The 16,435-nt window shown below is 40.8% G+C and overlaps 1 protein-coding gene across 2 annotated transcripts in view; it reads right to left on the bottom strand.

The window, feature by feature from the left end:
• tmf1 (TATA element modulatory factor 1) overlaps nucleotides 1-16,435 on the bottom strand; it is a 59,754-nt gene that overhangs the window by 22,323 nt on the left and 20,996 nt on the right. For both annotated transcript variants that reach the window (XM_068051547.1, XM_068051548.1), the window contains exons 6-11: nucleotides 14,270-14,412; nucleotides 13,761-13,927; nucleotides 12,173-12,329; nucleotides 10,512-10,604; nucleotides 8,913-9,069; nucleotides 7,703-7,895 (exon numbers count right to left, since the gene is read on the bottom strand). In XM_068051547.1, the coding sequence (XP_067907648.1) occupies nucleotides 7,703-7,895; nucleotides 8,913-9,069; nucleotides 10,512-10,604; nucleotides 12,173-12,329; nucleotides 13,761-13,927; nucleotides 14,270-14,412 (910 nt within the window). The remainder of the gene's footprint in view (nucleotides 1-7,702; nucleotides 7,896-8,912; nucleotides 9,070-10,511; nucleotides 10,605-12,172; nucleotides 12,330-13,760; nucleotides 13,928-14,269; nucleotides 14,413-16,435) is intronic.

Genomic DNA, 16,435 nt, shown 5'->3' with positions numbered 1-16,435 from the left:
AAAAAATTCACTGAAAATGTTAGTCAATAGTAAATAGCCAAGTATTTAATAACACTGAGGTTATTGCAGCCACAATTTAGAAAGCAAGTTTCCCTTGTACTTTGTCTTACTCTTAACATAAAGGCACTACGAAAAAATCTATTAATGGGATATTTATTAAACTTACTAAAATTTCTACACATCATTAATTCTTAAGAGTGGAAGGACAGTGAGACCTAGCAGTGAAGATACATAGATCGTTAAAGCTGGGAGCACAGATAGAAAAGAATGTAAAAGGCAAATGGAATTCTGCACTTCATATATAAGTGCATTGAATATAACAGGAAATAAGTGAACCAAATTTGTAATTTATACAAGATATTGGTTACACCATGGCTGAAGTGTTACATGAATTCTGGTCATCCCATTATGGTATGGATTTTAGAGCCTTTTAAACAGTACAATGAAGATTAATTAGAACTGTACCTCTTGCTCCGGGCATCGTTCTAATTAATCTTCATTGTATCATTTAAAAGGCTCTAAAATCATACAATAATGGGATGCCCAGAATTCATGTAATGCCCGGAGTAAGAGGCTATAGTTATGAGGTCTAATTCGGCAATTCACACTCCCAGTAGGAAGCTGCACCCACAGGGAGCAAAGCAATGTGGCTCAGTTGGTAGCACTCGAGTCAGAGGTTTGTGGGTTCGAGCCCCACTCCAGTACCTGAGCAAAACAATCTAGGCTGACATTCCAGTGTACTGCTGAAACAGTGCTGCACTGTCAGAGGTGCTGTTTTCAGATGAGACGTTAAACTGAAATCCTGCCTGCCCTCTCAGGTGAACTTAAAAGATCCCATGGCACTATTTCGAAGAGGAGCAGGAGAGTTATCACCAGTATCCTGGCCAATATTTATCCTTCAATCAACATTACAAAAACAGATTATCTAGCCATTGTCAGATTGCTGTTTGTGGGAGTTCCCTGTGCGCAAAATTAACTGCCACATGACAACAGTGACTGCACTTCAAAAGTACTTCATTGGCTGTGAAGTGCTTTGGGAGCTCTGGTGGTTGTGAAAGGTGCTATATGGATGAAAGTATTTTTATTTAGAGATACAGCACTGAAACAGGCCCTTCGGCCCACCGAGTCTGTGCCGACCATCAACCACCCATTTATACTGATCCTACACTAATTCCATATTCCTACCACATCCCCACCTGTCCCTATATTTCCCTACCACCTACCTATACTAGGGGCAATTTATAATGGCCAATTTACCTATCAACCTGCAAGTCTTTGACATGTGGGAGGAAACCCACGCAGACACAGGGAGAACTTGCAAACTCCACACAGGCAGTACCCAGAATTGAACCCGGGTCGCTGGAGCTGTGAGACTGCTGTGCTAACCACTGCGCTGCCCATAAAAAAGTCTTCAACTTTTTCCCCAACTAAGAACTACTGAAGTAACCTTAAGAAAAAAAGACTTGAAAAACTGTGACTTTCTTCCCCAGTGGAAGAAGGGGATTTTCAAAATGATGAGTTAGAGTCATAATGGCACAGAAGGCAGCCATTTGGCCCATTGAGTCCATGCCAGCTCTCTGTAGTCCCATTTCCCCACTCTATCCCCGTAGCCCTGCAAGTGCCTATCCAATTTCCTTTTGAAATCATTGATCGTCTCCACTTACACCACCCTTGTAGGCAGCTAGGTCAAGGTCTTTACTAATTACTACGTAAAAAAACTTGTTCCTCACATGCCACCTGAATCTCTTGCCCAAAACCTTAAATCTGTGACCTCTAGTCCCTGTACCATCAGCTAATGGGAACAATTTTTCTTGTATATCTTATCTAAACCTGTCATAATCTTGTACATAACTATCAGATCTCCCCTCAACTTCCTTTACTCCAAGGAGAACAACCCCAGCTTCTCTAACCTAACCTTGTCGTTAAACTCACGCATCTCTGGAACCATTCTGGTCAATCTCCTCTGCATCTTCTCTAGGACTTTCACATCCTTTCTAAAGTGTGACGACCAGAACTGGATACAGCACTCTAATTGTGGCCTAATGAGAATTTTGTAAAGGTTCAGCATAACTTCCCTGCTTTTGTACTCAATACCTCTATTTACAAAGTCTAAGATCCCATTTGCTTTGGTAACTACTCTCTCCTTCAAAGATGTATACACATGAACCACACCACCTGCTGCTACCGCCAGGGTCCCTCTGTCCCTGCACACTCTTTGAACTGTGCCATTAAGTATATATTGCCTCTCCCCATCTCATCTGCCAAAATGCGTCACCTCACAATTCTCTGTATTAAATTCCGTCTGCCACTTGTCTTTCCATTCTGCCAGCCTATCTATGTTCTGTTGCAGTCAACTGATTTCATCCTCACTGTTTGCCACACCTCCAAGCTTGGTATCATTGGAAAATTTTGAAATTTTACTGTATTCCAATATCCTAGTCATTTATATATATCACAACAGTGGTCCGACCACTGACTGTTGAGGAACACTCCTGTTTTCCATCCTCCATCTGAAAAACAACCATTTACACAACTCACTTTTTTTGTCCTTAAGCCAATTTTTTGTCCAATCTGACATTGGCCCTTCTATTCAATAAGCCTCAACTTTGGTTAACCAGCATTTTATGTGATACTTTGTCAAACACTTTCCTAAAATCCATATAAACATCATTGCCATTGCCTTCATCAACCTTTTCAGTTACTTCATCAAAAAATTCAATTGTTTGTTTGCTCTAATTTTCCCCTTCGAGGGAACATACCTTGACTGTGCCCAAACTCTCTCTCCTTTGAAGGTAGCTCATTGTTCATCTACCGGTTTTCCTGCCAGCTTTTGACTCCAATTTATTCGCCCAGCTCCATTCTTACCCCATGCAGTTGGCCTTCCCCCAGTTAATTATTCTTTCCCTGGATTGCTCTTTGTCCTTTTCCATAATTAGTCTAAACCATATGATACAATGATCACTATCCCCTAAATGCTCTCCTACTGATACTTGATCCACTTAGCCCACCTCATTCCCAAGAACCAGATCTAGCATTGCCTCCTTTCTCATTGGACTAGCAACATACCGTTGTAGAAAATATTCCTGAACACACTTTAGGAACTCTTGGCCCTCACTGCCCTTTACACTACTATTATCCCAGTCTACGTTTAGATAATTAAAGTCCCCCATTACAACTACCCTACAATTTCTGCACCTCTCTGCAATTTCCTTGCAAATTTGTTCCTCCACATCCTTCCCACTAGCTGGTGGCCTATAGACAACACCAAGCAATGTAACTGCACCTTTTTTGTTCCTTAGCTCTACCCAAATCGATTCTGTCCTCGACTCCTCTGGGACATCCTTTTTCTCCAGCACTGCAATGCTCTCCTTAATCAATACAGTCACCCCTCCCTCTTTTGTCCCTTTCCTATCTTTCCTGAACACCTTGTATCCAGGAATATTTAATACCCACTCCTGCCCTTCTTTGAGCCAGATCTCTAGTTATAGCCACAACATCATATTTCCACATGGCAATCTACGCCTGTACCTCACCAGTCTTATTAACCACACTCCGTGCTTTCACATACATGCACATTAACCCTGATTCAGACTTTATTACTGTCTCCCTTACTCTGACCCCACCTAATAGCTATCTATCTCCCCCAGTATTCCGTGCACCTTGGTATTCCTCTCTAATACTTGCTCCTGGTTCCCACACCCCAGACAAGTTACCAGTTTTGCTTCCCTCCAATCTGAGCTCCCTCCCACATTCTCATCCCCCTTACAATTTAGTTTAAACCCTCCACAACAGCACTAGCAAATCTCCCTGCGAGGATTCTCGTCCCAGTCCTGCTAAGATGCAACCTATCCATCTTATACAGGTCCCAACTGCCCCAGAACAAGTCCCAATGTCTCAAAAATCTAATGCCCTCCCTCCTATTCCTATGCTCACTTGCATGTGGGGCTGGCGGTAACATTGAGATTACTGCTTTTGAGGTCCTGCTTTTTAATCTCCTTCCTAGCTCCCTAAAATCAGCTTTCAGGACCTCATCCCCCTTCTTACCTATGATACTGGTACCAATGTGGACCACGACCTCTGACTGTTAGAATATTAGAAGTACTAGAGGGTCTGACATCCTTGAAAGTCGATAAATCGCCAAGGCTGGAGGGATTGCATCCCAGGTTGTTAAAGGAAGCCAGGGAGGAAATAGCGGGTGCGCTGAGGATCATCTTCAAATCCTCACTAGGTACAGGAGAGGTACCAGACAACTGGAGGTCTGCGAACGTTGTACCATTGTTTAAAAAGGGTGCGAGGGACAGACTAAATAATCATAGGCCGGTCAGTCTGACCTCGGTGGTGGGTAAATTATTAGAATCTATTCTAAGGGACAGGATAAACTGCCACTTAGAAAGGCATGGATTAATCAGGGATAGTCAGCATGGATTTGTTAAAGGGAAGGTCATGTTTTATTAACTCGATTTGAGTTTTTTGAGGAAGTAACAAGAAGTATTGATGAGGACATTGCAGTGGATGTGGTCTACATGGATTTTAGTAAGGCATTTGACAAGGTCCCACATGGCAGAGCGGTCAGTAAAATGAAAGTTCATGGGATACAAGGGAATGTGGCAGGTTGGATCCAAAATTGGCTCAGGGCCAGGAGACAAAGGGTAGTAGTCGATGGATGTTTTTGTGAATGGAAAGCGGTTTCCAGTGGCGTTCCACAGGGCTCAGTGTTGGGTCCCTTGCTGTTTGTGGCATATATTAATGATTTGGATTTAAATTTGGGAGGCATGATTGGGAAATTTGCTGATGACACAAAAATTGACCGGGTAGTTGATAGTGAAGAGAATAGCCGTAGACTCCAGAAAGATATCAATGGTTTGTTTGAGTGGGTGGAAAAGTGGCAAATGGAATTAAATCCAGAATAGTGTGAGGTAATGCATTTGGGAAGCGCAAATAAAGTGAGGGAATACACAATAAACGGGAGGATATTGAGAGGGGTAGAAGAAGTGAGACACCTTGGAGTGCATGTCCACAGGTCCTTGAAGGCGACAGGACAGGTAGATACTGTGGTGAAGAAGGCATATGGAATGCTTTCCTTTATAGAATACAAAAGCAGAGATGTAATGCTGGAACTGTATAAAACGCTGGTTAGGCCACAGTTGGAGTATTGCGTACAGTTCTGGTCACCACATTACAGAAAGGACATAATTGCTCTGGAGAAAGTACAGAGGAGATTTACAAGAATGTTGCCAGGGCTCGAAAGTTGCAGTTATGAGGAAAGATTGGATAGGCTAGGGTTGTTTTTCTTAGAAGAGGAGCCTGAGGGGGTGACTTAATAGAGGTGTATAAAATTATGAGGGGCCTAGATAGACAGGAAGGACCGGTTTCCTCGAGTGTAGAGGTCAATTACCAGGGGGGCACAGATTTAAGGTGATTGGTAAAAGCATTAGAGGGGACATAAGGAAAAACTTTTTCACCCAGAGGGTGATGGGTGTCAGGAATTCACTGCCAGGAACGGTAACGGAAGCAGAAACGCTGAATTCTTTTAAAAGGTACCTGGACATGCACCTGAAGTGCTGTAACTGGCAAGGCTATGGACCAGGTGCTGGAAGGTGGGATTACATTGGACGGCTAGTTTTTTTTGGCGGGCACAGACACAATGGGCTGAATGGCCTCCTTCTGTGCCATAATTTTTCTTTGGCTCTAAGGTTCACGCTCCCCCAGAAGAATGTCCCGCAGCCTCTCCGTGACATTCTTGACCCTGGCACCAGGGAGTCAACACACCATCCTGGAGTCACGTTTACTGCAGCAGAAACGCCTGTCTGTTAAACCTAACTAACGAATCCCCTATCACTACTGCTCATCCACTCATCTTCCTTCCCTCCTGTGCAGCTGAGCCACCTGTGGTGCCACAAACTTGGCTCTGACTACACTCCTCTGAGGAGCCATCACCCTCACCAGTATCCAAAATGGAAAACCGATTAACGAGTGCGATCATATCAGGGGACTTCTGCACTACCTGCCTGGTTCTCTTAGACTGCCTGGTGGTCACCCATTCCCTATCTGCCTGCATGCTCCTAACCTGTGGTGTGACCACCTCCCTAAATGTGCTATCCATGTAGTCCTCTGCCTCACGGATTCACAACAGTGACTCCAGCCGCCACTTCAGTTCCGAAACCCAGAGCTCAAGCTTCTGCAGCCGGTGACACTTCCTGCAGATGTGTTTGTCTGGGACACATGGTACGTCCATGACCTCCCACATACCATAGGCTGTATATTCCACTCGGCACAGCTGCCCTGCCATACTTTAACCTTTCCAAGTGCCTGTTGATTTTTTCCCTGATTGTTTCGAAAACCTTACCCACCACTGATGTTAAATTGACTGGCCTGTAGTTACTAGAAATGTCATTAAACTCTTTCTTTAATAAGAGTGTCACATTTGCCACTTTCCAATCCTCAGGTACCTCCCCACATATCTAGGGAAGATTGGAAGGTAATGCCAAGTCCTTCCACTATCTTAACCTCTAATTTCTTTAAGCAACCTGGCATGCAAGCCATCCAGACCAGGTGACTTATCCACTATAAGCATAGCCAGCCTTTCCAGTCCATCCTGCCCATCAATTTTCATCTCATCCATTTCCATCATCTCCACGTCTACCAATATTTGTCAGCATCCTCTTCCTTAGTAAACACCGATGCAAGTATTCTAGTTTTGCCATGTGCCTCTAAGGGTCCCTAACAGGACCCTTACCCTGCGTCCTACTACCCACTTCCTAGTTACATGGCAGTAGGAAACTTTTGGGTTACCATTTGTTAAATGCCATTCTATTCTCACATTCTCTCTTTGCCATTCGTATTTTCCTCTTCACTTTCCCTCTCAACTATTGTAATTGGTCTGGTTCTTGCTTGAAGAATTCACCTGACATACATCATACACCTTTTTTTGTTTCAGCATATTCTCTGTCTTTGGTTCCCCTGCCTTTCCCTCTTGTTTGAATGCCTAGTCTGTATCTGAAACATCTCTTCCTTAAAGATCACCCATTGTTCCGTTACAGTTTTTCCTGTCAGACATTGATTCTGTTTCACCCTGGCTAGATCCCCTCTCATCCCATTGAAGTTAGCCCTGTTCTAATTTAGAAGTTCGATTTTAGATTGTTTCTTGCTCTTCTCCATACTAATCTAAACCTTAGGATATGATGATCACTCTTACCCAAGTGTTCTCTCACAGACATTTGTTCCATTTGGTCCACCTCATTCCCCAGCACCAGAACCAGCTATGTCTCCTTTCTAATTGAACCGAGAACATACTAGTCAAGGAAGTTCTCCCGAACATAGTTCAGAAATTCCTCCCCCTCCTTTCCCTTTACTCTAAAATTATCCCAATCGATACTTTGATAATTGAACTCCTCCCAATATCACCACTCTATGGTTCTGAATGGTTTTGTGTAGTGAAAAACCGTTTATGTCAATTGGTGACATTGGTAACAAGGGATATGTCAATAAAAGGGAAAGTTAGGAAAACTTTTTTGCAAGGATTATTAGGACATGGAAAGCCTTACCAAAATTGCTCCGAAGGCCAAGACCATCACATATTTAAAAGAAAATTATTTGAAATATAAAAGAATTCTATTTGATGGTTCCAGGTTAGATTGGCAAATAGCCTCTACGCTGCAGTTCTACAATTGTACATTAGCTGTGAAATTTTCAATTTACTCGCCTGTTGCTTTCATCTTCAGTCTTCTCAAGCCTGACTCTCTCGGACTCCAATTGAGCTTGTAGCCTGCTTTTCTCCTGACGCAACAAGCTGTTTTGTGAATCCAATGAGGAGACTTGGGTTCTAAGAGTAAGAAGCTCTTCTGACACTGACCGTTCCTTTTCCATAGCAGCAGCAAGCTGAGCTTGACCATCAGCTAACAGAGAAAAGTTAAGATTTTTTTGTGAAAAAAACTAGTGGATAAGCATGGATGAACAGCTCTTGGGTTTCAATTGGCTGTCATTTTGATAACTAAGCACTTAAAAACTGCTAGATATTTCAATATATCTTTACAATAACATCCCATGCGTCTTTCATCTAGATTGTAGCCACTGAATCTGTTTTGTGATGACCATCAAGTCTGCATGTCAATTTTCTTCATATTCACTACTTACATCTTTATGTTTTAATAATGGGAAATAGCTGCCAGTGAAGAGAGGAACAGCTGGATTCAACAGCTTGTACTCTACGCACCAACAGTCTTATTTCAAATTACACTTCCAAATGTTTTGAAGTGTTGGTAAGCATAATGCATTTTTTAAAACATGCTGTTTCTTGGAAAAATTGAATGAGAGCACAAATGGAGCCAGTAGTAACTTTTTTATGGGGAAGTGGAACCAGAGCCAGCTAAGTTAGATGCTGGGAGGGAGATTCCCCCCAGATCTCATAGGTCTATCTGGCTGCTGGTTTGGCTATCTGAGCTATCTTACAGAAATGTGAGCAGCTTTAATATAGTGCAGATGGAGCAGAAAGGCCCTATTTGAACCTGCCATTTGAAAAACATTAAATATACCCAAAATGCCATGTGATATTTGTTAAGATTTTAATGGAAGCAAGCAGCAGTGACTTTCTCCCACTTCATCCCACAGTGCAAAATTTTTGATTTGAGAGGAAGAGATAACGAAGTTCGGAAGATGCAGCTTAAAGCCTAGGTCTGAATTTCTTATGAATGTATTATGACTGTAATGAAGAATACATATTAAACCTGCCACTTCAAGCCCAGACTATGAGCAACCCCAAAGAAGATATATTGATATTCTACAAAATCTTACTAACAAATATCTGGTCATATTTTTGGAAAATGCACGTGACTAGCTAGTAAATAAGCTTGAGGTTCATATATTTTATGCGACAATCACTATAGCCAGAACTTTAATAAATATTTAATCCTTACTGAGTCGATTGGACAGGTTCTTTTCCAGTTTTTCCCAAGATGTTGACTGTGCCACAAGGGTGGCCTGCAGGTTTTCAATCTGTCGTAGCAGCGGTCTACTTGCGGACGTAACACTTTGGCTCAGCTCCTGGTTGCGATTATCTGCTTCCTGAAGTCTCTGATAAAAATTCATACTTGTTAAAATTTTAGATTAAATGGTACTTTAATCCTCTTCAAATTAAGCAAATATGTGCAATGAAATGCATTTACGCTTACAAATACTCAAACTGCATGCAAGAATAACTGCAGCAAGAGTCTGTACTACATCAGTCTGTACTACATCAGTCTGTACTACATCAGTCTGTACTACATCAGTCTGTACTACATCAGTCTGTACTACATCAGTCTGTACTACATCAGTCTGTACTACATCAGTCTGTACTACATCAGTCTGTACTACATCAGTCTGTACTACATCAGTCTGTACTACATCAGTCTGTACTACATCAGTCTGTACTACATCAGTCTGTACTACATCAGTCTTTACTACATCAGTCTTTACTACATCAGTCTTTACTACATCAGTCTTTACTACATCAGTCTTTACTACATACTGCTTTCAGGTTCATCACATGTACAGATAGATATAGAGTATGGACAGCTACTCCACTGCTTGCTCCCTATTTTTGAAGTTACTTTGTTTCCTAATTTAAAATCGAACAGTCACACAGCAGCACTGCTAGAGATCATGGAAAGTACTACCTTCACATTTGTTTCCCTTCCCCAAGTCCTAGGGCATATGAGCCACAAAGAAAATGGTCTACGAATATTTGAAATTAAAAAAAACATTCAAAGTTCCATGTTGACACCAGAGATATTTTGTGGTATTTCAACATACAAATCCATAAGACAGTTCTGCATCAGTCTCCCAGTTGTATACAAATCAAGTACTATGCTGTGTTTAACACTAACAGTGAAGCACATGTAGCTTCGTTCTTCACCTATTCATTTAATTGGGATTAGAGTACAGTCCTGATCAGATACAATTGAGACATGATTTACTGAAGAACATAAAAAACACAAATTGAGCAAAATGCCTAACTTTTTTCATTCATTGTCAATAACCTTCCCCTCTTCTCCTTTCCTGAAGACAGTGCCTTCTTTTGGATACAGTTCAACAGGCATCATTCATTGTCAGTGCCTCATCCAAGTGAGCATTATTCATAAGTGAACATTGACCGTGTGTATCAGCAGGCTATTTGACAATCCGTATCACAGCAAATCTCAATGATCTCACCCAATGTTCACAGACATGCACTTCCAGCAGGTCTCGTGACAGCAATTATGGATGTAACTCTGATCAATTTTCCCATTTCCTAATCCAGTGATGCTGAGGCCAATCACAGTGCCCCTACCATCACCGAGCTAACTACATAAATCAGAGAGTGAATTGGAGACCTTTTCAGCCAGCGACTCACTAACTAAACTTGCTGAGACATTAGTAGAACCACTAAACATACAGTTAGAAAAATACTTTACAAAATCCAAATTTACTATTATCGCTTTCTTTCTGATTTCTGTCTTCCAAGTCCCCCACCGCCAAAATTTGAAAACATTTACCTGCTGCAATTCGCTAATTTCTTGACGTAAGTAATCCTCTTTCCTGGCTTGTTGTTGTTCAGCTCGTTGAAGACCTAGTCTCAAGTCTGCCACCTTTACCAAACCAAACAGAAACACGTCTATTATCCCATGCAAAATGTACACTTCACTTCTTGGTACTAAATTCACTTTTTGTAATTTATTAATTTAGCTACAAACTGAAATGTACAGAATTCTCATTTATACATTGTCTTAGTTGTTCACAATAATTAACATACAAATTTAAGTATTTTGGAATGTACTGAATCATGTGTTAATTATTTTTTAAAATAACTTTTAAGCGGAACAATATGTAAGCACATCGTGCCCCTTTCAGGATATTTGCTCTTAACAGCCTTTTCTTCTCCCCATGCCAGGTAACAACTGGGGAGGAAAGGCCAAGTAACTCGCGTGCTCCATCAGTGTCATTCTAAGTCTGCTACTAGCAGCTGAACTACAGCAAACCCAAGACAGCTTTCTCTCCAGTTTGGACAACAGTTGGCTGCTGCTTAGCTGTGCTAAGACCAGAAGCTCACCATTTTGGGAGACAAAATGCTACCTACCTTCGCAGTTAATAGAACACTCATATTACTTGCAATGTAAGCATAGAAATAAAAGTCGAAGTGCTCTTGAGTGAATGTGTATGCTTATAAGATGTCAGTTCCCAAAAGTGATTCCCCATCCACCATCCCAATTTCTGTCATCTTTGATCATGAACAATATGGCCCGGTGCATAGTAAAGCTGTCCCAGCTTTCATTCCTGATCTGTACTACATTACTTAGTTTTAGTTCAGGCAATAGGGACACGAGAAAAGAGAACAGAATCCTTGTGCTGTCTAACAAGCATAAGTGCAAATTGACAACAGAACCCATGGTCAAGTTAGAACAGAAAATGCTGGAAATACTCCTCCGGACAGGCAGCATCCATGGAGAGAGAAACAGAGTTAATGTTTCAGGTTAATGACCTTTCATCAGAACTGGGAAAAGTTAGAGATGTTCCTTTGTATTGCTTTCGGGTGGTAGCTGTACATCATTTTGCCATTTGCAGCTCCTCCAGACACATCTTTTGTTTCTTTACTTGCCCCATTTTTACTCCCTTTTGTCTTGCAACATCATCTCTTTTGTCATTTAATCTCGCCTGCCTTCCATCCTATCACAGACCTTCCCTTTTGTTCTTTTACCCATCCTCCCCATTTCACTTGGTAAAACCTGTTACATCTCTAACTTTTCCTAGTTCTGATGAAAGGTCATTGATCTGAAACATTAACTCATTTCTCTCTCCACAGATACTGCTAGACCTGCTGAGCAATTTCTATTTTTATTTCAGATTTCCAGAATCTGGAGTATTTTGCCCATATTCAAGTAGCCTGCCAACAATCACCTCACTACCCAAGTTCACATGTGCCCACTTCACAGTAGAATAAAAATTTTAATTAGATGGGTTGAAGTTTTTTTGGATATGTTTATCTAGACTATAGTGAAGATTTTCAAAAGATGCTGCATTATACATAGTTTAATTTTTGTAGTGTATAGAATAGCTAAATTTTTGGCTATTGCATAAAATTAATTTATAAATCAAAAATGTATCTGTAGTATATTAATGATTATTTTTAACATATAAAAGCCAAAACAATTATACTGACTTGAATTGCAAGTGCTTCCTGTTGTTGCCTGGCCTCTTCCTGGGCTTGTTCCAGTGCCACGGACAATGCTTCCTTTGTTTTAATCTCATGACTCAAAGCTGCCTCATGGGCTTCACTATCCTTAGCTGCATTGGCCCTATGCAGTTCAGCAAGCTCTCTGAAGATGAGAAAGTTAAGATAGGCAATGTGATGAAACAAATTACAACGTATCTATAGAGAACATTTTACTCGAAGAAATATACTTGGGACCAGAAGCAGATTCTGACACATGTTACGATCATCTAGTTTCATGGTTTATATTAATATTTTTAAGAGGTCACTTTTAGTTTTGGGAAATTAAATTTGTAAATGTAAGGAAATTGAAATTCTAGAATTCAGAAGTTGCCAGGCCACTCAGGTAATTACAAATCAAAGAGTGGTCCATGTTTATTTACAGAGGTCAGAGTTAGAATTTTAACAACACTAAATAATGGGTGACCCTTCTTGTAGCTTCTTAATGGAGCCAAAAAGTTTGCAGAGACTGCAGATGTTCCCATCTGAGGTATAAATTATTCATGTGGATAGCCAGAATCAAAGGGATGTTTTGGAGTTTGAGTTAATTAGCTTACATTTCTATCTGGGACATCCCAAATGTGCCACACTGCTATGGAGATAGATTATTCAGGGAGATGCCTTTTGGTCTGGACCTTTACCTGTGATTGCTCACAAAAAGTTCTGTTGGTATTTTGGAATAAGCTGGGGTGAAGTAGAGAGAGAGAGAGAGAGAGAGATGCCAGCAGTTGGTGTTTGGAAGCAGCTGGACCCAGTAGCAAAGAGCTGACAGGGCTCAAGGGTGCTTTCTGATTCAAAGTCACTATGCAAGAGTGCCAGTGAGATCCATGCTTGATCTGGAAAGTCCACAAACTCAACTAGAAAGTAGTCTCTTGAAGGGAGAGGAGGGAACTATGAACATGGACAGATCTTATGCATTTTAAAGCAACTGGTTGCAGAGAGCTTGAAGTAAGGCCTATGGGAGGCGACATAACCTGCGACATCTACCAACTAGAAGGACAGGGGCAGCAAATACATGGGAACACCACCACTTGCAAGTTCCCCTCCAAGTCACACACCATCCTGACTTGGAACTATATCACCGTTCCTTCACTGTCGCTGGGTCAAAATCCTGGAACTCCCTTCCTAACAGCACTGTGGGTATACCTACCCCAAATGGACTGCAGCGGTTCAAGAAGGCAGCTCACCACCACCTTCTCAAGGGCAATTAGGGATGGGCAATAAATGCTGGCTTGGCCAGTGAAGCCCACATCCCATGAATGAATAAAAAAAAAGGTTGTTTTTTTGTCTCTCTTAGGTGGGAAATGCTGATGTTTGGAGGACCTAAAAGCAGGAGGTCAAGGTAAAACAGCTCCCAAATTTGGGGGAATAAGTAACTATTCACCGTAATACATACAATTACTCTCTGAACATTAAATAAAGAACTGTAACATGCAAGATTTAAGTTTCTCTTCTCCCACCGCCCCACCACCAAGTTCATGATCTGCAGGCACTGTCTAGCAAAGAAAACCAATCCACATGTACCCTATTCTCTTACTTGTAAGAACTGTCAAGTGCAGATTGAAGGCTGCGATTGTTTTCCTGTAGCTCCTCTATATTAATTTGCAACTTGCTAATCTCTTTATCCTGTCTTTCCACAACACCATTCAGCTTCTTGATGTTCTCCCTATGCTGTTTCTCTACTTCCTCTTTACCATCAAGCACCTGCAGTAAAACCACAAAAGTGTCAAGTGATTTATTTTTATTTGTCTCACTGTCCATAAACATAAATACCGTTATTAAATGCAACCTTGCGATAATGAGATTTTTAAGTATAACTTCAGATAATTTCCCATTACTTCTGAAATATCCTACAATGTTTGCCATTGTCTATTGCACCAAGTGTGCACAAAAACTGAATATTAAGCGTGTAGACTTGAATATCAACCAACCTCCTTATCAAACCATTTGTGGTATTTCAGAAGTGCTTATATTGCTCATTAACTAAAATAATATTTTAATATAGTGGGCCAATTTCTCTCAACAGCATGAATTTCATTCACTGACCTGCTGCAGATGCTTAATTTCCTCCTCTTGCTCTTTGGTTTTCTTGCTTTGCTTTGTAACCAAAGTCTCATTTTCTTTCTCTTTAACCCTTAGTTTCTTTATGATGTTTGAATTGTTCAGGAGTTGTTTGGAAAGCTTCTCTCCTGAAATCATTAACATTGTGTTAAAAGTAAAACATGTGTTGCTTTGTCATAGTTTCTACCTATCAAAAGAAAACTCTTCCCAGAACAAAAGGTCTACATAATTTTCAAGCAAAAACAAATTGCAACTGAAGCCCATATATTCATTATTCCTCGACTAAGTAATCTGGTACTGAACAAAAGAAAAAATTATTCAGCTCACCCTGTTCTTCAGCACCTTCAATGCTCTTATGGAGATGGAATTTCTAAATCCACTGTTCTGAGAGTATTTTTTGAACCTAATGTTTCCATCAACTAATACAGATTTAGAAATAAGTAACCTTCGGAGTCAGTGAAAATGCATAGCAAGTACTTGTACCATGTACTGTGATAAGGCACAGTCTTTACACACTGACCAATAGAACTTACTTTCATGCTCATTTAAGAAACAAGCTAAGAATTTCAATATTCAACCTAACAAATCAAATAACAGCAGTTCTGATTGCTCCTAAAATGGGCACATCTAATTACAGTATCTAAAAAATATCGCTCTCAAACAATGGGCCAGATTTTGCAGTCAATGGCGAACGAACGGCACCAGCCATTCATTATTCCTGTACTTGCCTGCAGATATTCTATGGGATTTTGCACAAGAACCAAAATGCCATGGCGACCTCCCGGGGGGGTCAGAGACTTGTGTGAACAGGGAAAACAATGGCATGTCTCCTTAACCAATCAGACTGACGAATCATTAATGAGCAGCACAGAGTCTGAACCAGAAAGTGCAAGTTTAAATATTTAATTCAATGTCAAATCAGGTGCACAAAGCAAAATAAGATTGGATTAAGAGAGAGAGGTAAAAAGTTACTTTTTTATTTTTTTAAATTTCTAACAATGATTAAAATTTGAGGAATGAGACTCCACATGTGTAAAAGGCTTTCATGCCAGTGAGGTTGTTGGCAGTAATTAAGACTCATCAAGCCACTAAATATTGAATTACACCGGAATGGACAAGCCTCAACATTTTCTGGCAAATTTGGTGAGTATCACATGTCAGTTGTGGCTTATTTGGCAGAACTCTCCCCTCTTGAGTCACAAAGTTCCGGGTTCAAGTCCCACTCCAGGATTTCAGCACATAAATCAAGACTGGCACTACAGGACTGAGGGAGTGCTGCACCAGCGGAGGTTCCGATTTTCGGGTGAGACATTAAACACAGGCCTTGTCTATCCGTTCAGGTGGATGTAAATAATCCCATAGCACTATTTTGAAGAACAGCAGGAGAGTTCTCTCTGGTATCCTGGCCAAAATGTATCCCTCAATCAACATCAGAAAAACAGATTATCTGGCAATTATTACACTGCTATCTGTGGGAGCTTACTGTATGCAAATTGGCTGCCTACAATAGTGGCTGCACTTCAATGGCTGTAAAGCACTGAGACATCTGGTGGTCGTGAACAATGCTATATAAATGCAAGTCTTTTTTTTTTGTCATGTAAGAACAGCAACCTCATGCCATTCCATGTATTTCAATGTCAAGTCTCACAGCACAATATCAATCTTGCACAGCTTTTGGAGGATGTACAGGACAATTTGGGCAGCAACCTCTGGATTTCTGTGTTTAATTGTGCGTGTGCACAGTCAATGGAAGTTGAGACACATTACACTTCAATAATGAGGAGCGTTGTTAATCTCACCATGATTTCTGCAGCAAAATTCAGCCCATTGTCTCACAGACATATATAGGTTTGCAGCCTAACAAAAATCTATGCTTCTAAGACAAAAAAAGTTAATACGTAGAGATACCTACAGTAAGCATACATGATAAAGAACTGAGGGGATTGAGACAGCTCCCCATAAGATTATTTATACACATTAACATTATTTCTTGTCTTAGATGTCACCCTATATTACACCAGTAACTACATGACAAAAGCACTTCACTGGCTGTGAAGCACATTGGGACATCCTGAGGATGTGAACTGCTCTATATAAAAGTCCATTTCTTTACAGTACTGTTGCAAAAGACAAAAATGGATGGTGATAGAC

This window comes from Heterodontus francisci, chromosome 19 (genome assembly GCF_036365525.1).
Source record: "Heterodontus francisci isolate sHetFra1 chromosome 19, sHetFra1.hap1, whole genome shotgun sequence".
NCBI classification, from domain to species: Eukaryota; Metazoa; Chordata; class Chondrichthyes; order Heterodontiformes; family Heterodontidae; genus Heterodontus; species Heterodontus francisci.
This window is presented reverse-complemented; position numbering and strand designations above follow the sequence as displayed.